The following is a 21,744-nucleotide window of genomic DNA, read 5'->3' on the forward strand; positions in this document are numbered from 1 at the left end:
TCAAAACATCTTTATACCTTAAGCAACCTATTCTCTACTAGAGTGGTACCTAAAATTTTCTTACTTTCCCTCTTTGCTAAACTTTCCAATACATGGTTTTTCTCAGCTATAGGATTAAACAGTATGCTTCAAATTCTTGGGAGGGGATTTTTTTTAATAACTTGATTTCCTCAGCATTATTTGTAAAATAAAACAAAAGTACTTAATCTATGTAGCCAAATAATGTTGTACACTTAAGAGATGGTATATTGTGTGTAGATTAGAAGTGGGCTGTGTAAAATCTACTTTTATATTGTAATTCTTATATTTTTTTTCCCCATCTTTCCCCCTTAGATTTCCTTCATGGATACATTTCATAGCATTATTATGTGATGTGAGAAGTTTTTTGTTTTTGTTTTTTGAAGTAACATGGATTTTATACTACAGAATCAAGATATTGGCTTTATAGGAGAAATTGATTTATAAAAAGTGGTACAGGTTTTTATAGATAACCATGACAACATCCCATATGAATGGGCATGTTACTGAGGAATCAGACAACGAAGTAAAAAATGTTGATCTTGCATCACCAGAGGAACATCAGAAGCATCGAGAGATGGCTGTTGACTGCCCCGGAGATTTGGGCACCAGGATGATGCCAGTACGTCGAAGTGCACAGTTGGAGCGTATTCGGCAACAACAGGAAGACATGAGGCGTAGGCGAGAGGAAGAAGGGAAAAAACAAGAACTTGACCTTAATTCTTCCATGAGACTTAAGAAACTAGCCCAAATTCCTCCAAAGACTGGAATAGATAACCCTATATTTGATACAGAGGAAGGAATTGTCTTAGAAAGTCCTCATTATGCTGTGAAAATATTAGGTAAGTATATACAGCAGTATAATAGAAAATACTTTTGTTTCTCTTGCCTTAACATAAATGTATACAGGAAGGAAGAGGAGTATAAGAGAATGTAAGTAATAGCAGTTTGATTTCAGACCAAGATAAGTTCTTTTCTTGCAAAGGCCACATAACCAACCATCATTGTTTACTTTTAGTCACGTAGAGCTAAAGCATATAGTTTATTCAGTCACTACAACATGATTTTTAGATACAATCTTTGAATTAAAAATTTCTACATGTATGATAACATTTATTGCCTTGAAATTCACCTTTTATTTCAAACTCTTATACCAAAATTACTGAAAAGCAGTTTTCAGATTTGAATTTCCGATTTCCTTGAAGTTTATAAAATTATAATGAAATTAATATCTGTAGCTTTGGTAATCTATTTGATTTTCTTTCATTAATGACTGTCAATATGAAGAACTAGAGCCGGGACACCTGGGTGCCTCAGCGGTTGAGTGTCTGCCTTCAGCTCAGGGCATGGTCCTGGAGTCCCTATATTGAGTCCCACGTCTGGCTCCTTGCTGGGAGCCTGCTCCTACCTCTGCCTGTGTCTCTGCCTCTCTCTCTCTCTCTCTCTGTCTCTCTGTCTCTCTCTGTCATGAATAAATAAATAAAATCTTAAAAAAAAACTCTCATGGTGCTAGTTTTTTTTTTTTTTTCACAGAATAGAATTTGGAAATTTTGACCATGTTTTATGTATATGATGTCATATGAACAGCTCTAGTTCTTCTTTTTTTTAATCTTTTTTCCAAAGAGGTTCTTTTTTTTTTTTTTTTTTTTTTTTTTTTTAGGGTTTTATTTATTTATTAGAAAGAGAGAATGAGAGAGCACAAGCAGGGGGAATGGCAGAAGGAGAGGAAAAACAGACTCCAGTTGAGCAGAGAGCCCAATATGGGCTCAATCCCAGGACCCTGGGATCATGACCTGAGCCAAAGGCATATGCTTAACCAGCAGAGGCCCCCCAAACAGTTTTGTTAGAGTAAAAATATTTAATTCCCATTTGCCTCTTACTGGCCCTCATCTCCCACCACTCCATTGTTTTTTATTAAAATATTCTTGTAAACATTCTCTCTGACTTGGAGAATGATTACATTGTAATATATCCAGCCCAAGCCTGGATTGATTTTTCCTTTTATTTATTTATTTTTTTAAATTAAATTTCTTTAAAATGAGTGTATTTTCCCATTTGCTTTACTTAGATCAGGCATAAATGCCCATCTAATAGATAATATTCATGTAATCTCAGTAAATAAATAAATACAGCTTAAGCCAGATTCACTTTAGTGAAACATATATATATATATATATATATTTTTTTTTTTTTTTTTTTTTTTTTTGCCTAAGTATGGAAGGTTGGAGACCATTTCTCTCAAATTTTTGCTCTTTCCTATTTCTGTTTATGTGTTGCTTGCCTAACTTTTCTACAAATGTAGGTTAAAGGACAGCTATATTTTCTTCCAGCTTGCAATCCACTGTGGTTTTCAAAAATACCCTTGTGCAATCCTTGAATTTAAGGGTGTTTTACATATTTTGTTTTAAAGTAATTCAAAATATAGTACCAGGAGCACCCCCGTGGCACAGTTGGTTACGGGTCCAACTCTCAGTTTTGGCTCGGGTTGTAATCCCAGAGTCTTGAGATAGAGCCCTGCATCCAACTCCACACTTAGCACAGAGTCTGCTTGAGATTCTCTCTCCCTTTTACTCTGCCCCTCCCACTTGCGTGCTCTTTCTCTCTCTCAAATAAATCTTAAAAAAAAAAATATAACGTATCTAATTCAATTTTTGAATAGGAGAATATTTAGTATTTTGAGAAACAAGTAATGAATTAATGTTGATAGACTCAACCTCAAATATGTTTAATTATAGGAAACATGAAAAGTTAGCGTAAGTCATAAAGTTGTTATTGCCAGTCAAAGCTTCATTTTTGGATACACTGAGTTTTAAGTTTTCATTTTAAAATGAAGTGTAATAGCTTTGTACCAAACATTTTTTTTTCCTGCACATAATTTGCTAACACATCAAATTACAACAGAAGTACTCCCTTAAAGTTGTGTCTCCCTGCCAGTATTTTGATTAATAAAATCATGCCAGAGGCAACTTCTCAGCCTTTTTCACAGCCAGAAACAACCACCTTATTTTAAATGAGGGAAGGATGCAACAACTAATTTATTTCTTTGAGAGGGAGCCATCAGTTTCCAATGATACATCATCATTTATCTGTGAGTAGAGAAAATCTATTTTAAGAATTGAAAATATGATGGGAAGGTTGGATATTTTGAGTAGTGGTTTTTAATAAAGGGTTTATAAATTACGCACTATTTAATAATAGAAGTTCAGGGATGGAATGATAGAAAATATTCTGAAAGGAAGAACTGAACTTCCTTGTTTAAAGCAGTCAGAATCTTATGAAAAATTAGAAAATAGTGATGTGGGAATTTAATTTCAAATAAATAATAGTAGTATTATAAATTATAAGAATTTTGATATATTAGAGAAGCATTCCTTAAAATTGGCATGAGTTATTAAAACTTGCTTTGCTTCAAATAAAATCTCATTGTCTTGTTCTCTTTCATAAGCAAACCAAACTACTTTGTGAGGGAAATTCTGAGAAAATAAGGTAGCAGATAAAAGTACAGTGAAGGTAGAATGGAATCATGTTCAGATACCTCTAGATTACAGGTGCCACTGGTTTTTATTTTGTATTCATATAGAAGTAATTTTGGGCCAGACAAGTAAATATAGTAGAATATTCAAAGGGAATAAAGTAGGAAACACTGTCATCATATATGAAGAGACCTTAGGAAAGGCACACCCACCTACCCAGGGTGAGCTCTTTGTTCTGTGGATAATAAGGAGACGCTTGAAATTTGTGATTAGGGACTTTCTGATTCACACCAGCTGCTGTTAGTGTGAAGATAAAAGGTATGCCAAGGGGCATAAAACTAGGATGAATAAAATAATTCATTAGATTAGCATGTTTCAGCCTTGATTAATGTCTACATATTTTTGCTACGTCTCTGAATATTCAGCTATAAAGTCAACAATGTTACAAAGTAAAATATATCTTCTACATTTCTGTTATTATTTGACTTCCAACTGACTGTGGGATATCCTGGAATTTTACTAGATTGTGATAAACTTTACCTTTGGCTCAGGTTGTGATCCCGGGGTCCTGGGATCAAGTCCCACATTGGGTTCCCCACAGGGAACCTGCTTCTCCCTCTGCCTGTGTCTCTGCCTCTGTCATGAATAAATAAATTAAGTCTTTTTTAAAAGTTTTATTTTGATTTTGTCCGCTGCCAACCAAAATTCAAAGGTCTGAATTTTATGTTCTTAAATTTGGAAGAAAAAAAGAAAAAGTCTACCTCTGTTTAAGCAAAGATTTCCTGAATGAGTGTTCTCATTTTGATTCAGCAGATAGGTATACTGGAAACTGATATAATTTCCACATACTCAGAAATATTAATTAAGGTCCTTATCTGAACATTCAGTTTGTCCAGTTTAGGAGAAAAGAAGAAAAAGTCATAAAGTTGGTTGAAATCTAGAAATTTCTGAGGATAGATTAAAGAAATATGTATTATTTAAGCAATGAAATGGAAAATCTTTAATGCTAGAAAAATTTTAATGCTACATATCTCTTTATGTAGGGTAAATGATAGCACAAGTAAAATAAGCAAAGCTAATCCTGGGTAGATGATTATCACCATTACTTTGAAAGCTCTCCAGAGATGGAGATTCCTTAGCTTCCTTGAGTAATCTTATTGTTTACCCTTAAAGCCAAAAAAATTCTCCCATATGGCTGTCTAGTGTCTTGGGTATTTGAAGATAGAATTTCAGATAGAGCAACTCTTGGTTATTGCTTTCTGTTGCCTAATTTAAATCTTCATTCTTTTACATTTTAGGCTACCAGGAGGGGGCCAAGGGGAAAGAAGAGGGTTCAAAGGGTAGATTTGTGGATTTATGTGTATTTGTATTTATTTGTATTTATCTGATTATAATTGTATTCTAATGCCAAATGTAAGTAATTTTTCTTTTAGATAATGTGTCCTCTTAACCATAAATAATATATGTTATAAGAAATGTTAGGGAAAATGATGGGAACTTAAAACAATTTCTACTGAATATCAAGCAAGAAAAATAGATCCAACTGCGACAAAAAAAAAAAAAACTGGATATAAAGACTTTCTTGTAGGAAAGCTATAGCAGACTGGAATTTATCAGATTTGCTATGTTTGCCTTTGCCTTCTCTACAGTGTCCCTTTTCTGCCCTCCCTTTGTCCTGCCTTATTGTGTTTACATCTCTGCTGCAGTACTCTCTTTGTCCACTCCCCTCTCTGCACTGTGTTCATGTTTTCTTTCTAGTCCTGTGATTCTCCATGTATCTATTTTTCTGTCCATGTGGTTCTTTCTCCTTGTGTTTTCTGTTGTGTCTTTTTATGAGAGGGGAAGGGAATTTCTATTCTCTGAATTCTATCCTCTCTTTATTGTGTATCTTCATTGATAACTACAGAAGAGGGTTCATATTTGACAGGACTGATTTAGTTGCATCTGATTGGATTTTTAAAATTCCTTCTGGAATTGTACAGAAGAACTTAAGTAGCTTTAAGTTACACAAAATTAATTGTTCTTGGATAAGAAGTATTTGTTAAAGTGTTTTAAAGATGTACAGTACAGGGGTGCCTGGGTGGCTCAGTCGGTTAAAGATCTGACTTCGACTCAGGTCATGATCTCAGGGTTCTGGGATTGAGCCCTGCATCAGGCTCCCCACTCCATGGAGAAGCTGCTTGCTCCTCTCCCTCTGCCCCTCCCCCATTGGTGCTCTCTGTCTCTCAAATAAATAAATAAAATCTTTAAAAAATTTAAAAAGAGGGTAGCCCGGGTGGCTCAGTGGTTCAGTGCCACCTTCAGTCCAGGGCGTGATCTTGGAGACCCAGGATCGAGTCCCATGTCAGGCTCCCTGCATGGAGCCTGCTTCTCCTTCTACCTGTTTCTACCTCTGTGTGTGTGTGTGTGTGTGTGTGTGTGTGTGTGTGTGTCTCATGAATAAATAAATAAAATCCTTAAAAAAATTAAAAAGATGTATAATAAGTGATCAAAGGGTTTTTTAACTTACAACTAAATATTCTGACCTTTGAAATTAAGAATTTTTATATGAAACTAAAATGTGAGTGAGAATGCGTGTCACAGTGAGAGTCGCTAAGCTGATGTTACCCACAATAATTTTTAATTAGACATCAATCTTAATATCAAAGAAAACACCCTTTGTCAAAATTACATTGAGAATTTTCTAGTAAAGAACTGAGTAAACACTGAATTAATTTCATTTATTATGATCAGAATCTTAAGACTAATGCTGTAGGTGTCTATTGCTTTCTATGTGATTTTAAAACTTACTGGACAGAGGCAGCATCATTTTTAATGTCTTTTAAGTTGATAAGCCTATTAAAAAACACTAATTTCATCATAGGGTTTGTATCAGTATTTTGTATTCTCTTTTAAATACTCATTTGTTCCAACTACATATAGTTTAGTCCATGTCTTCTAGACAGTCTACATATATTTAATAAAGTTGTAAAAATTCACTGAATATCTGCTAATTTAATCTTTTCTAATTCACTAAACATTCTTAATGGAAACATGTAGATGTGAAGGATGAGAGTATTTTGAGAAGCTTTCCTGCATGATATTATGAAAGTAGCATTTGGAGGGTGAATAAAACACATGCATTATATGTATGAAGGTGCAAACAGTTAACTAGAGAAAATTCCTTTTAAGGATACATGGTAAGAATGTATAAGCTCCTCTAAATACTGGCCTGTGTATATTACATGCTGCTGTATTAGGCAGAAAGACTTCTCAGGGACAGCTTTTCCAGAACAAATAAACAGCATAATCAAGCCCTAGAATAAGAAAGAAAAGAAAAGAAAGAAAATTTTATCTTTTTTTATTCCCGTGGTTGGCAGAAAAGCACTGTCTTAGAAGTTTGAAGAAATGAATTCTTCATCTGGGTGCTGTTTTTTGTGTATGGCTTTATTTTCTTGAGATTTGATCTGAGTTATGGGTTTCTCTAGTTTGGAGGGTTTGGGGTTTTATTTATTTATATTTATTTATTTATTCATGAGACACACACAGACAGAGAGAGAGAGAGAGAGGCAGAGACACAGGCAGAGGGAGAAGCAGGCTCCTTGCAGAGAGCCCAACACTGGACTCTATCTCAGGTCTCCAGAATCACGCGCTGGGCTGAAGGCGGCGCTAAACCGCTGAGCCACCAGGGCTGCCCTGGGGTTGTTTTTTAAATTGGGAAATGTTTCTTAGGGTTTTTAGGAGGAGTCAATAAAATCCTGTATATATGCACATAATAGGATATTCCGTATCTTACTATTCAGTGATGGGAATGACTAATATATAATTTGTGCCAAATACATACTTGCAGTTTTTCAAAAATAGTTGACAATGTTTAATTTTAAAAGCTGAGCTTAATTTAAGTCATCTCAATTCAGTCTGACAATATGGATTAATGTAGTAAGATAATTTCATTGAAAACAGTTTTTACTAACTAAACAAAAACGTGACTAGAATTTCAAAGAGGTGAGTGAAGTAAAGAATGATAATGAACAAGTTTAAATTGGTCTCGATGCTAACCTAACGATCTTGAACCTTAAGCCCAGTTAAATGTTTTTCTCTTTCTAGCATTGATGAGGTTCTTAGGTTCTCCCACAACCCATTATTTTTGTAGGAGGTACTAGGTCATTAGCCTCTTTGGGACTCTGTTGTATTATTATACTTTACATTTTTCCTATTCCTGTAGATCTGAATGAAAAACATTTCCAGTTTGTCCAGAAAGCTTTTTTTTTCCTCTTGGATTTTAAACTGTCCTAGATGGTCTTTGTGATTTTAGAACTCAATATGTACAAATTGGCCAGATTTCATCTCTCTCTGGAATCTGCATTCCTTACGCTATTCATTTTGGATTAAGCACAAAATTTCCTATCTGAGAAGTATCTCAGCTATGAACTGATCTCCTGAAATAAGATCATTGATTTCAACTTGTCTCACTAAGCCATTCCTAGTTTGAGATACTCTACCTTACTTTCCCTAATTCTTCTCTATGACATAGGACTACATTATCTTAATTTATACTTACAATATTCTAAATATGAGAAGTATTGCTGTGCTTACCACAAAAGCAGAAAGAGGGCAACAAAAATTATTTACCAACAAGGAAATAGAGTAACTAAAAAACAGACACAAAACTCAGTATAGCAGTCAAGGTTATTTAGTATAGAAAGAAATAGGTTTGACTACCTTAGTCTCAAGTATATCATGTCTTAAAATATTGTAGTGACTGTGTTAATAAAGCCTTTAAGTCAGTGGTTCTTAACCAGAAGGGTACATTATCATAAACTTAAAATCAATGTATATGTATTTATGTTTATATTTAATGACATAAGTAAGACAACACAGGAGATTCTGATTGTTTGAGGTAGAACTCAGCTCATACCTTTGCAAGTTCCCTTAGTAGTACTCATAGGGCAGCCCCGGTGGCTCAGCGGTTTAGCGCCGCCTTCAGCCAAGGGCGTGATCCTGGAGACCAAGGATCAAGTCCCACGTCAGGCTCCCTAACATGGAGCCTGCTTCTCCCTCTGCCTGTGTCTCTGCCTCTCTCTCTCTCTCTGTCTCTGTCTCTGTCTCATGAATAAATGAATAAAATCTTTTAAAAAAAAGTAATTCTCATAAATATCTTCGATTAAAAATCATTGTTCTGATAAAGCAAGAAAAGGTAATTACATTCAGTATGTTTTGCATAAAACTTCAGAGGTATTTATATAATCAATACTAGTCATTAAGGAAAAAAAGAAAACTAATAGAAAAACAGGCAAAGATAAGTAGAAAATAAATGAAAGGAGAAATACAAATGACTGTTAACTTTGTGGAAATAGATTCAACCTTACTACTAGGCAAAGAAATATATTTTTTCCTAACCAGATCACCAACAATGGAAAAATTAATAATCCTTATTTCGGCCTGTTTGTAGAAATAGGCACTCACGTTAATTACTGGTAGGAGTATGAGTTACTTTGTCAATATATATATCAAAGTTTTAAATGTTTTTATTATCTAATCAGTAGTTTTAGGTATTTATTCCAAAGTAAAAAATCAGATTGCAAAGCAACATTTACAATGTGACCTATATGGTTAAATCAGCATTTTTTTTTAAAGTGTGAAAGGCCTGTATAGTATACCAAATTAATACTAGTAATTATAGCTGGAAGGTAACAACAAATTTTTTTTTTTTTTTTAATGTCAGTATTGCAGCATCCTTATGGGTGGCTTTGGTATACCAGAGAGATATCCTTAGGGTTGAAGAGACATTAGAGAAATGTGTATCTTTTGGGCTGACGAAAATTGCTTACTGATTTCAGTCAGTAGTAAGATCTGAAGCCCTTGATTTTTCTAATTGCCCTGATACCCCAGTCTGAACTCTTTTAAATAATTACTAAAATTTTAAACAGTAATCTCATTATCCACCCAGTGAAGTCAAAGATAGTCCTAAGATTGTAGACAAAATACTTTGTTACTTTTATAATTCTTTTTCCTTTTAAGATATTTAAATGTTTTCCTGTTTTGCTCTAAAGATACTTTAAGCCTATTGAATTCTTTACACTCAGTAATTCTGTGGTAACCTCTTTGAATTTGATGGAATCTGACATTCCATATTCTCCCTGCCCCCAGCTCTACTAAAGTATATTTGACAAGTAAAATTGTATATATCTAAAGTTTTAATAGCTCTGCGTCACAGTTTCTTAGGTCATTCAATTGACAGTTTTGACTTTCCAGTTTTTGCTCCTAGTTAATATTCATTTTAAATTACTGAAGAGCAGTATATTTGTGTATTTTATACGGAGTAAATCTGTTTTGATTTGTGAGGAGGAGATAAAAAACCTCAAGGATCTACTGAAGAACTATTCGAGTCTATGAAAGAATTTAACTGCTGTAAAGTAGTAGGTTATAAGATACATGTATAAGAATCAGCTTTTCTGCAGACCGTATATGAAGAAAACTAACAAAAGGACTTAAGCTGAGAGGTTTTTTTTTTCCATGTGATTTGTATAAGAAGTGGTATCCACTATAAGTTTTTCCCAAACTTAAAAAAAAAAAAAAAGTTTTTCCCAAACTTGTACAGGTTTAATTTTAGTCAGTATCTCAATAGACTTATTTTTGGAGGAATGGGAGAGAGTGGGTAGTACCTTGAAAAAATTCTAACTCATTTAGAATGGTCAAGATGTTTTTGAAAAAGTAATGAACAAGTACTTGTCATATCAATATGAGGAAGGACTGTAATGCTACTATATAATAAGACATTGTGGTTCTGATAGGCCACTGGACTAGAAAAAGATAATGTTCTATGTAAGAATTTGGTAGTAGCATAAATCAGTGTAACAGTAAGGATTATTTAATAAATGGTGTTAGAATAATTGTTGACCACTTGGAAGAAAAGAAGTGAAGTTAAAATTTCCCCTCAAATCTATATCAAAGTAAATTTTAGGTGAATTAAAGTTATTTATGAAGTAGAAGCTGTAAGAAACCAAAAGAAATGTAGGTAAATATATAATGACCTAGCAGAAGGAGTTTATAAGCATGGAAATCACATAGAGAAAAGTAGATAATTCTTAACATAGAATTGAAAACTTCTATAATAAAAGCTGTGATAAACACAGTTAACAGACAAATGAAGAAATTGACACTGTTTCCAACAAATGTAACAAAGTGTACACACACGCACACATCTAGTTGTTGAGGGGCAAGGAAGAGACAACCTGTGACTTTAAACCATTTTGGGATATAACCTTTTCCCAGAAAAATGCATATGCCTCGTTTGCACATCAACAGGCATGTACACACAAATCCACATGCCCACAACTTTCAGTATAATTTTAGGAGACTCACGTGTTCACAAGAGTTTTATAGACCACAAAGAAGTGCCTGGTAAATATGACTAAACCTCACCCTTGCCATTAAGTAAATTGATTTTATAAAACTGTAATGTTGAATTTTGGTGAAACTATTGATGTAAATTAAATTAGTAAAACTTCCCTGAAAAGCTGTTTGGTTTTTTCAGTGTCAGAGTTTTACTTAAAAATTCTAAGAGTTATTTTAAGAAAACATCACTTTCTGACAAATTTTTATTCAGCAATGATCATTATGTATTGAAATGCTTATTATGTATAGTAGCAAAAAATTGGAGGGAAGCAACCTCAACTTCAACTTCAATGGTAATTTAAATTATGGTTTAGCCAAGTAACAGTATCATAGAGCTCAACCTCAATGCTCAACTTTAATGGTAATTTAAATTATGGTTTAGCTAAGTAACAGTATCATAGAGCCATTATATATAATGTTTTTAAAAGACTATTTGGAAAAAAATAAAATAATAAAATAAAAGACTATTTGGTGATGTGGGAAAATAATTAAAATGTACTGTTAAATGAAAACAAATGCTCTAAGATATTAAAAAAGTTATGTCTAGGTGATGGGACTATTTAAATTTATTCATTTTTTGTGTAAATGTATTCATTTATTTTTATAGTGAGTATGTGTTTTATACTTTTTTTAAAGATTTTATTTACTTATTCATGAGAGACAGAGAGAGAGGCAGAGACACAGTCAGAGGGAGATGCAGGCTCCATTTAGGGAGCTTAATGTGGAACTCGATCCCGGGACTCCAGGATTACACCCCGGGCCGAAGGCAGGCACTAAACTGCTAATCCACCTGGGGATCCCTGTATTTTATACTTCAAATGCTTGAAAAGAATGTTACTCTATTTTATCGTATATTTTTTAGAATTTTACTTGAAAATGGGTAAAATGATAGTGATTTAACTCTCAAATATATTGGAAAACTTGTTATTGGTGTAAGAAAGTTTATCTTAAAACATATGTTGAATTACAGCAAACAATTAATTTTTGGATACCTTTTCCTTCTCCTACTAGAAGTGGAAGACTTGTTTTCTTCACTTAAACATATCCAACATACTTTGGTAGATTCTCAGAGCCAGGAGGATATCTCACTGCTTTTACAACTTGTACAAAATAAAGATTTCCAGAATGCATTTAAGATACACAATGCTGTCACAGTACATATGAACAAGGCCAGTCCTCCTTTTCCTCTTATCTCCAATGCACAAGATCTTGCACAAGAGGTATGTATTCTAAACATCTGCTTGATGTATATAAGCTAATTGGTAGTGCTAGTAAGGCAGTATTGTTGGAAAATGCCGATGTGAATATAAGGTTTGTTACTATTGATCACACGTTAATAATTTATTGTGTTAGGAAAAATTTGCTGCGTGCATTTTATCCTGAAAAATATATACTCCAGAATCAGCTGTTTCATGAAAAGAATTATTTATTTTATATATAAAATTATATACTTGCACAGTGAGAGAAACATTTGTCTAACTTACTAAAGGGAAGATTTTTAGTGCTTTTATAAATGTATAGTTTTATTTTAAGCATTATATGTTATAAACTGAAATGGGTACAGATGAGATAAAATTGTATCTGATAATCAGGTATCATAAATATATATCTTCTTTAATATACAGTGAGTTTGTCTCATTAACATGCCAACTTTGAAGTTCTGGTTTCTGCTGCTTGTTGATGTTGATACTCACTGTCTAATTTTAAAAGTACCATAGCAAAGAGACTCTGTGAACATTTGCTTTTACATCCTTACAATATCTTCAATAATACTCAAGAATTATGTTGTTTTGGTGGTGGGTATGATATATGACTGATAGTCTCCTTGACTGAGACTGGTCTTTTTTTTTTTTTTAATTTTTATTTATTTATGATAGTCACACACAGAGAGAGAGAGAGAGGCAGAGACACAGGCAGAGGGAGAAGCAGGCTCCATGCACCGGTAGCCCGACGTGGGATTCGATCCTGGGTCTCCAGGATCGCGCCCTGGGCCAAAGACAGGCGCTAAACCGCTGCGCCACCCAGGGATCCCAAGACTGGTCTTAAATGAGTACAAAGTGATGGACCTAGTCAGGGCCATAGTGTGTGTGGTTGTGCTGCTGTGTGAGTTAACTTCCCCTGTAGCTGTGTCTACACAAGTATGTAGCAGCCCTAACTTACAATGCATAACACTTAAGGAAAGTATATATTCAGACCTCATCATAGCAAAGTGTTTGATGACAAAATTTTAAAAGTTGAAATGCTAGAAAAATGTTAGTAATCACCTAATTCAAGTCTTCTGTTTTATGTTTCTGAATATTGATAGTGAGGTCAGGTGAGGTTTTGTGAATAGCTTATAGGACTAATTAGGCTGCTCATCTGCCCAGTGCCTGCTGTTTTGCTTTTTAGTATTCAAAATTCCAGCTTTTTAAATATGGAGTATTTAAAAGAAGAAATCACCTCATGCTTCAATTGTATCATTTTTAAATGAAAATTTAAGTTAAAAACCCCAAGGAATTTAGCCAAAGATGTCTTAAAACATTAATTAGGAAGTGTTCTTTGTTTTCATAGCTTTTTAAAATAGTACTTTTATAGTTTTTTTGTTAAACAATTAGGTATTATATAATAGATAATAAAGCCTATGAAAACTTCATATATTGAGATCCAGATTACATCTTTGACAATCTAGGGTATTTATTAATAACCACAAATCAAATTTTTTTGTCATTAAAGTGCTTTTGTCAAGAAAAGTTTGAACCACCTGGGTTTCATTTAATGAACTTTTGCTTATCCAGAAAAAATGCAAGCCAGCAGACTAGGAAATATATTTTATTTTATTATTTGATTTTTGAGATATTGAGAGATATATACATGTGCATATAAAAACTGGAATCCCAAAGAACTCTCACATATTAATAAGAAAAAGACAATTCAGGTTTTTTTTAGAATAGACAAAGAACTTGAAGAGACACTCACAAAAAGAAAATCCAAATGGCCAATAAGTTTGGCAAAATATTCAGATCATTAGCTAACAGAAATGTTATTTATTTGTTTATTTATTTTAAGATTTTATTTATTTATTCATGAGAGACACAAGAGAGGGGCAGAGACATAGGCCGAGGGAGAAGCAGGCTCCTTGCAGGGAGCCTGTCGTGGGACTTGATCCCGGGTCTCCAAGATCACACCCTGGGCTGAAGGCTGCCCGAGAAATGCAAATTAAAACAAAATGGCATACCACTACATAGGCAACAGAATGACTAAAATTAAGAAAAAAAAAAAAAAGACAATATAAAATGTTGGTGAACTTATGGAGCAATTGAAACTCACATACATAACTGGTGGAGTATAAATTGGTACTACCACTTTGGGAAATGTTTGGCAAACTAAAGCTTGATGTACCTATTTAGATGACCTAGCAGTTCCACTTCTGGGTGTATGCTTGAGAGAAATGAAAACATATCCATACAAGGGTGTAAGTACAAATACTGTTTATAGCATTTAGATAATAACTGGACTCAACACAGGTGTCCAGTGACCAGTGAAAGTTGAGTTAGCCTACCACTGAGGAAGTACCATGAATAAACAATTATGGTGTGATGAGAAGTACTCTGATGGCAGTATGAGTAAGATACCAAAAGCACAACTTAGATGTGCCTGATTCAAGGGGAGGTGATAGGAGAAAGGAAGAAATAGAAGAAAATTTAATTTGCTGAGCCTTGAGGGATGATTGGGATTTTGCCAGGAAGTCCAAGAAAGAGGAAAAGCCATTCCACTGGGAAAGAGTACAGACTATAGTGACTTAAGGAAGTCTGGCATATTTCTTCAACAATGAGTAAAGGGTAGGATATAATCTTAAAAGTTAGAGTCCAGATTCCAAAGGCCAGATAAGCCATATTAGTAAGTTTAAATTTAACTTATGATGGATTTGTTGGTAAATATTTTAAAATAATTAACTCACCTGAATAGATGAAAGGAGAAAACCATATGATCAACTTGATGCAGAAAAGATAACCTGAAAAAAATTTAATACCTTTCCCTTGATGAAAATTCTTAGAAAACCTGGCACATTTTGTTAACTTAATAAAAAAAAATATCAAATATCAATAAGGAGCATCCTGTGTAATGGTGAAATACCCAACACATTGCTTTTTAAGCCTGGAATAGGACAATCTGTAGACTCTCACCTCTAGTATTCAGTATTTTTCTGGAGGTACTAGCTAGTGAAATGAAATAGGAAGAAGTGATGAAATATAAAATTGTGAGAGAACAGCAAAACTATGAAATTATTTCTAATTTGAATAGGTTGAATTACTCTGAGGAACAAAAACCTTGGTTTGTTATTCAACATGGTGCCTGTTGAAATATGGATATAATTTGTATACACACAAACATATCCAAACATGCATGTGAGAAATATTGGAAGAAATAAATCATTGAGAAGCCTATCTCTAGGTGGTGGGTAGATAGGTAATTTTCTTATTTTGATGTTTATGTGTTTCCCAAATTTAATATGAAAAAGTCACTGTAAAGAAAAGCTTAAAGTAAGATATTTATAAGTTGTATGAGGTCAAGAATGAAGGCATAAAGTATGGAGGCTGTTGTAATTGTAAGATTTTAATAGCAATTGAACATGAAGTGAGGAAATATTTAAATAGAAAATTAATAGGACATATTGCCCCTAAATGGAGAACAGAGGTAAAGGGAACATCAGGATGATTTCCTGCCCTCTCTGATTGAATTTGTCAAACATTGCATTGCCCTTTGCCAGGCATTCAGCCAAATAACAAAGCTGAACAAGATAAGTTCCATCTTCAGTGAGCTCAATCAAGTCCATCAACAATTTTAAATCAAATGTGTTCAGACTTATGAGTACATGTTATCTAAGCAAATAGAATAAGACAGTTCAGGTAGCTGGGGGAGTGAGCATCATAGGAGTATTCATAGTCATCATAGGGAGACAGCATGCAGAGAACAAGCAGTTTAGGGCTGGACCAAAAAGGTTAAGACAGGAGGAATGTTAAGTGATAGGGTTGGAAAAGAAGCAGAAGTCAGATTATGCTAAGAAGCTTGGACTTGATCCTGTGACAGTCAACAAGAACTAAAATGTTTATATTTCTGTTCTAGAATTTAAAAGGTTATTAAAATATTTTTTAAATTGTCAAATCAAAGCAGTTACAGAATTGTATAAATAGCATGATCTCATTTCGAGAAAAATAAATATAATGGATAAACACAGATTTTCCCATAGTTTTCGGGTTATGGGCATATTTTTTTTTGGTAGCAAACTTTTTTGAGATATAATTTACATGTGCTTACAATGGGTACATTTATTGTATAGTTCAGTATACACAATTATACACCTGTGTAATCTACCACCACAGTCAGGTTATAGAAGTATCCACTAAGCTCCCTCATGGCCTTTTGCAGACAATAACCACCTCTTTCCCACTCCCCAGGCCCTAGGCCTTCGCTGATCTGTTTTGTGCTTTTATAAATTTGCTTTTTCTGGGCATTTCATATAAACAGAATAAGATAATATGTAGTCTTTTGTGTTGTCTTTTTCAAATTCATCCATGTGTTGCATGTATCTGTATTTGTAACATCTTGCTGAGTAAGTGGCATTCCATTGTAGAAATATCCCACAATTTGTTTCACCACTCACCTATTGATTGATATTCGAGTTGTTTCCTATTTATTATTCTAGTAGATGTGTAATGGTATCTCATTTGAGTTTGTATTTATATATATTGAGCATTTTTCATGGGCTATTTCCCTATGTTCTTTTGTAAAATAGCTTGTCAGAATTTTTTTCCCCACTTTAAAAATCAGATTGTTGGTCTTACTGAGTTGAGAGTTCTTAGTATATTCTAGTTACAGGGATCCTTGGGTGGCTCAGTGGTTTAGCACCTGCCTTCGGCCCAGGGCGTTATCCTGGAGTCCCGCAATCAAGTTCCACATCAGGCTCTCTGCATGGAGCCTACTTCTCCCTCTGCTTGTGTCTCTGCCTCTCTCTCTCTCTCTCTCTCTCTCTGCGTCTCTCATGAATAAATAAAATCTTAAAAAAAAATCCTTTTCTCCTTTTCTCAGGTCCTTTTCTCAGATATATATCTCATGGTGAATTTTGGTAAAAACAAAGATAAGAATACAGGAGGATATGTACTAAATGAGTATCCCTAGGTCTGAGGGTTATAATGACTTTTATTTCCTTCTTTTTGGTTAACTGTTTTCCAATCTTTCTCTATGTTAAATGAGAAAGGGAACATCAGGATGATTTAAAACTATTCTATAATTTAAAACACTAGTTTAAAAATGAAAAAGGAGGATTGGGGGGTTTGTGCAATTGGGTGATGGACATTAAGGAGGATATGTGATGTAATGAGCATTGGGTATTATGTACAACTGATGAATCAATGAACTCTACCCCTGAAACTATAATAATACACTGTATGTTAATTAATTAAATTTAAATAAAATTAAATTTTAAAAGAAAGAAAAAGGATTTTAGCTCTGAAATAGAGAAAAACAGTGTAGCTAGAAAAGAGTCCTAGATCAGAAGAGAGTAGTTCTTTTTAAAGATAAGAGATTAGAGCATTTTTATAGGCCAGTGGAAAGGAAACAGTACAGTGTAAGAATAGCCTTTTAATTCCTTGGTTCTTGGTAGAAATAGCTATTGATGTGTGGGTACACTAAATAGGTAACAACATCTGGACTAATAAGGAAAGGAAATAAACCTTAAGAGGAGCTCTACATTTCTGTAGGTTGAAAGATCTCAGAGATGTTTAGGAACTGATTTAAAAGTAAAAATAGGGGCAGTCCCAGTGGCTTAGTGGTTTAGCACCGTCTTCAGCCTGGGTGTGATCCTGGAGACCCGGGATCAAGTCCCACATCGAGCTCCCTGCGTGGAGCCTGCTTCTCCCTCTGTATGTGTCTCTGCCTATCTACTCCCTTTCTGTGTCTCTCATGAATAAATAAATAAAATATTTTTAAAAATACACAAAATTATTAATGAGTTGATTTGGTACACACTGTATACTTTTAGTACATTTTTAATCCAAAATTTTCTTTTCTCCTCAGAATTACTTTCTCCAGCTATCAAAAGGTCAGGATCAGGGACTACATTTCATTTTAAATTAGCCTAGATTTAAAAAATAAATAAGCCTAGATTTGATACATTTTAAAAACAAAAAAACCTTATTTTAAAAGTTAACATTTAACTTTTAACATTTTAACATTTAACATTTAACTGGGTAACTGCATTTTCCCATTAGTAAGACTTTAATAGAATTCTTAAAGTAGATAATAATTGCTATGGTATCCTGTATATATATATATACAACTAACTCTACAATTAGAAACATGTTTGTCTAGGTACCAAAACAAGAGAACAGGCTGATTTGGGAACTATCATTGCTTTGATCCACTTGTTGTGGTCAAATTAATTAACCCCCAAGTAATCATCTCTTAGGTTTGATAGGGGAATTACTAATAAAATGATTTAAAATAGCCATAAGAAGTATTAGAGAATTACTGTTTTAATCATGAGTTATTTTTATAAAAAATTCTATGTATGAATTTATGTTTTTGTTAAGGGTGCTAATTTTGGTTTTATCTGCATTATTGCAAAAACAGTCTTTTTGGTGGGTAATTGAGTTTGAAAATAAGAAAAGGGAAGAAAATCAGAGATATTGACACTGAGAACATACATAGAATCATCTTTGGGGGAAAAACAGTCCACAAAGCAAAATTTGTACCTTTAAAAACTTGTGGTAGAAGAAAGAAGATTGAATATAATGAACTGGGGGCCCCTGGGTGGCTCAGTCAGTTAAGCATCCAATTCTTGATTTCAGCTCAGGTCATGATGTCAAGGTGATGGGATGGAGTTTTGTATTGGGCTCCAAGCTCAGTGAGGTGTCTGCTTGAGATTCTCTCTCTCCCTCTCCTTCTGCCCCTCCCCCCACCAACAGTATTTCTAAATAAGTAAATTTTTTGTTTTTTGTTTTTTGGGTTTTTTTTAGAAAGAGGGACGCCTGGGTGGCTCAGTGGTTGAGCATCTGCCTTCACTCAGGGTGTGATCTTGGGGTCCTAGGATCGAGTCCCACATTGGGCTCCCCACAGGGAGCCTGCTTCTCTCTCTGCCTATGTCTCGGCCTCTCTGTGTCTCTCATGAATAAATAAATAAAAGATTTTTTTAAATAACCCAAATGAAATTGGGTTTTAGAAATTGCAAAGGGGAATTAAAATTAACTAAAGCAGAAGAAAGGAATTGGATTATTTAAATGGCAAGAATAATTTAAACTTAGAAGCTAGGTTTTTGAAAAGTATAAGGAAATAGAGAAATCTTTGACAAGTTACATAAAGGAAGAAAATACCAATAACATTAGGCAATCCACCTTTACAAAAAAATCTACCATGCCCAGATTATTTTATGTACAAGCTCTATCAAAACATTAAGGAACATAGAATTCTTGTGTTAAATAAACTGTTTTAACACATAAATATAGACTGTGTCCCACCTCCGTGTACTAGGATAGTATAACCTAGATACTAAAACCAGACAGTAGTTTTGTAAACTGGTATACATGACTGCACTTTAAACAAGTAGAGGCCAGTCCAATTTAGGAACATTAATGTAGAAGTCTTAAAGTAGGAATTTATTATGTGCCTCAGTGGTGTGCTAAGCAATTTATATGAATTATCTCAGTCTTTTAAGAACCTCAAATGGTAGGTGCCATTCTACAGATAAGGAAATAAAACGTAAAAAATTCATCATAATCAAGTGGAGTTTATCCTAGGAATACAAGGATTGCTCAACCTCAGGAGATTTTTTTAATGTAATTACCTTTGCCTGTGATAATGGTAGGTGTTCAATACTCTCATATAAGTTTTTCTTCTTAGTCTGTAACCTGATTTAAAATGCAGTTACATAAACATGATTTTAAAACTGTAACTAGTTACTGTTAGAATAGTTTTTCTTCCTTTATGTAATCATTACTAGTCTATTTTATAGTATATTGGGAGAAACTTTGAAGAAGCAAATAGATCATTCATAGTCGTAAATAGCAAAATCTTATCTAGTGTATTTTTTAATATAAAAATTTTAAATTGTATCTTTTAAAAAAATACTTGTATAGATGTTGGTGATATTTCCTGTAACCTAGGAAAAATAATCTTAATGTTTCTTAGGTACAAACTGTTTTGAAGCCAGTCCACCATAAGGAAGGACAAGAACTAACTGCTTTGCTGAGTGCCCCACATGTTCAGGTAGAAAATGAACAGAATGATCTATAAGTGATTTATATAGCATTCAAAGTCTCTGATAAGTCTCTGAGGGCTAGAAGAGACCTCATACATTATCTGTGTAGCTTGTTTGACTTATAACTTGCACTGTAAAATAATTACTATGTTGGAATATATATTATTTAAATTTTGGATTATATCTTTTTATATTTAAAATTAACCTCATTAGTAGTTTTGAAACAACTTTGTATTCTGTACAAAAATTCTTCCCTTTTTTGGTATATTCTCTGTAAATTTTAATTATCTCTGATGTTGAGCCATTAAATTGATTTTGCTTTTATGAAGATTAATAAACATTTTAGACTTTCATAACCATCTCAGAGTTGTTAGCCTGTTGTACTTTACACATCTTTTTTATTAGTTATAGAAGATACAGAGTTACAGCTAAACTTCAATTAGAAAATTTGGAAACAGATCTGAATATATAAATAATTATAGAACTTCCTGTATAAGTTTAATGACTAGAATATTAATCTACATGATTAGGTTAAAAATCTCTCTTACAGAAATAAATCATGCTGCTACTTTAAATGCTGTGGATTTCTTTGAAACAGGCACTTTTACTGGCCCATGATAAGGTTGCTGAGCAGGAAATGCAGCTAGAACCCTTTACAGATGAGAGAGTTTATGAAAGCATTGGCCAGTATGGAGGAGAAACTGTAAAAATAGTTCGTATTGAAAAGGCTCGAGATATTCCACTGGTAAGTGCTCCCACATCTCTGATCTGAAATCCTTTCTACACAGGGCTTTTGTGTATGGCAAATAGTTGAAGACCTCTTTATATTTCTAGTAGTTTTTCCTTTTTGAGGTTGATTTGCTGGAGTTCTTTTATGTTCTTGCTAATATTCCTTATTCAGTTGAGAAAAGTTTGTTCTTTTCTTACCTATAATTTGATGAAAATAATAGCTTGTAAAATAATTGTTGAGGAACAAAGAAGGGGCGAGTTATCTGCTTCATTATTCTCCCAGCTTTAAAAAAAAAACAACAGTAATTAGAAATTCTGATCTAAAAAAAAAAGAAAGAAATTCTGATCTTTTCATTCCATTAATACTGTTGAAATACAATTATTTATATAGTTCACATGTACTTAGAAGTATGTATGCCTTAATGTTAATATTTTTAAATTTTTTGTCATTTAATATTTTTATATGTAAAACTTTTTTCAATCTCTTTTCTAAGTTTCCTGTACTTGCCTTAATTTTCTTTTATTTTCAGAGAACTAGTCTTTTTTTTTTTTTTTTAAGATTTTAATTATTTATTCATGAGCGACAGAGAGAGAGAGAGAGAGAGGCAGAGACACAGGCAGAAGGAGAAGCAGGCTCCATGCAGGGAGCCTGATGTGGGACTTGATCCTTGGTCTCCAGGATCACACCCTGGGCTGCAGGCGGCGCTAAATTGCTGAGCCACTAGGGCTGCCCAGAGAACTAGTCTTTAATCTTCATGTCTCAAAAATGTCTTGAATACTATGGTACATAAAATAGGGACTGTATTTTATGGGCAGTTTATGTAACTAGGTCCCATCCCATACCCCTCACCCCCCCGCTCCCCCCAGAAAAAACAAGTTGGGAAAGTTACAACAAAATTTTAAAATAAAAGTTTA

General features: G+C 33.7%; 1 protein-coding gene across 7 annotated transcripts in view; it reads left to right on the forward strand.

Annotated features, from left to right (window-relative positions):
- Positions 1-21,744, forward strand: part of PALS1 (protein associated with LIN7 1, MAGUK p55 family member) — a 75,214-nt gene that overhangs the window by 26,999 nt on the left and 26,471 nt on the right. For 4 of the 7 annotated variants that reach the window (XM_025444219.3, XM_025444222.3, XM_025444221.3 and 1 more), the window contains 4 exons: positions 334-860; positions 11,880-12,088; positions 20,031-20,108; positions 20,699-20,845. In XM_025444219.3, the coding sequence (XP_025300004.1) occupies positions 494-860; positions 11,880-12,088; positions 20,031-20,108; positions 20,699-20,845 (801 nt within the window). In that variant the 5' untranslated portion in view covers positions 334-493. The remainder of the gene's footprint in view (positions 1-333; positions 861-11,879; positions 12,089-20,030; positions 20,109-20,698; positions 20,846-21,744) is intronic. The other 3 variants (XM_025444223.3, XM_025444225.3, XM_025444224.3) reach the window with 1 other exon arrangement.

The sequence above is a fragment of the Canis lupus genome, chromosome 8, assembly GCF_003254725.2.
Source record: "Canis lupus dingo isolate Sandy chromosome 8, ASM325472v2, whole genome shotgun sequence".
Classification (NCBI taxonomy): domain Eukaryota; kingdom Metazoa; phylum Chordata; class Mammalia; order Carnivora; family Canidae; genus Canis; species Canis lupus.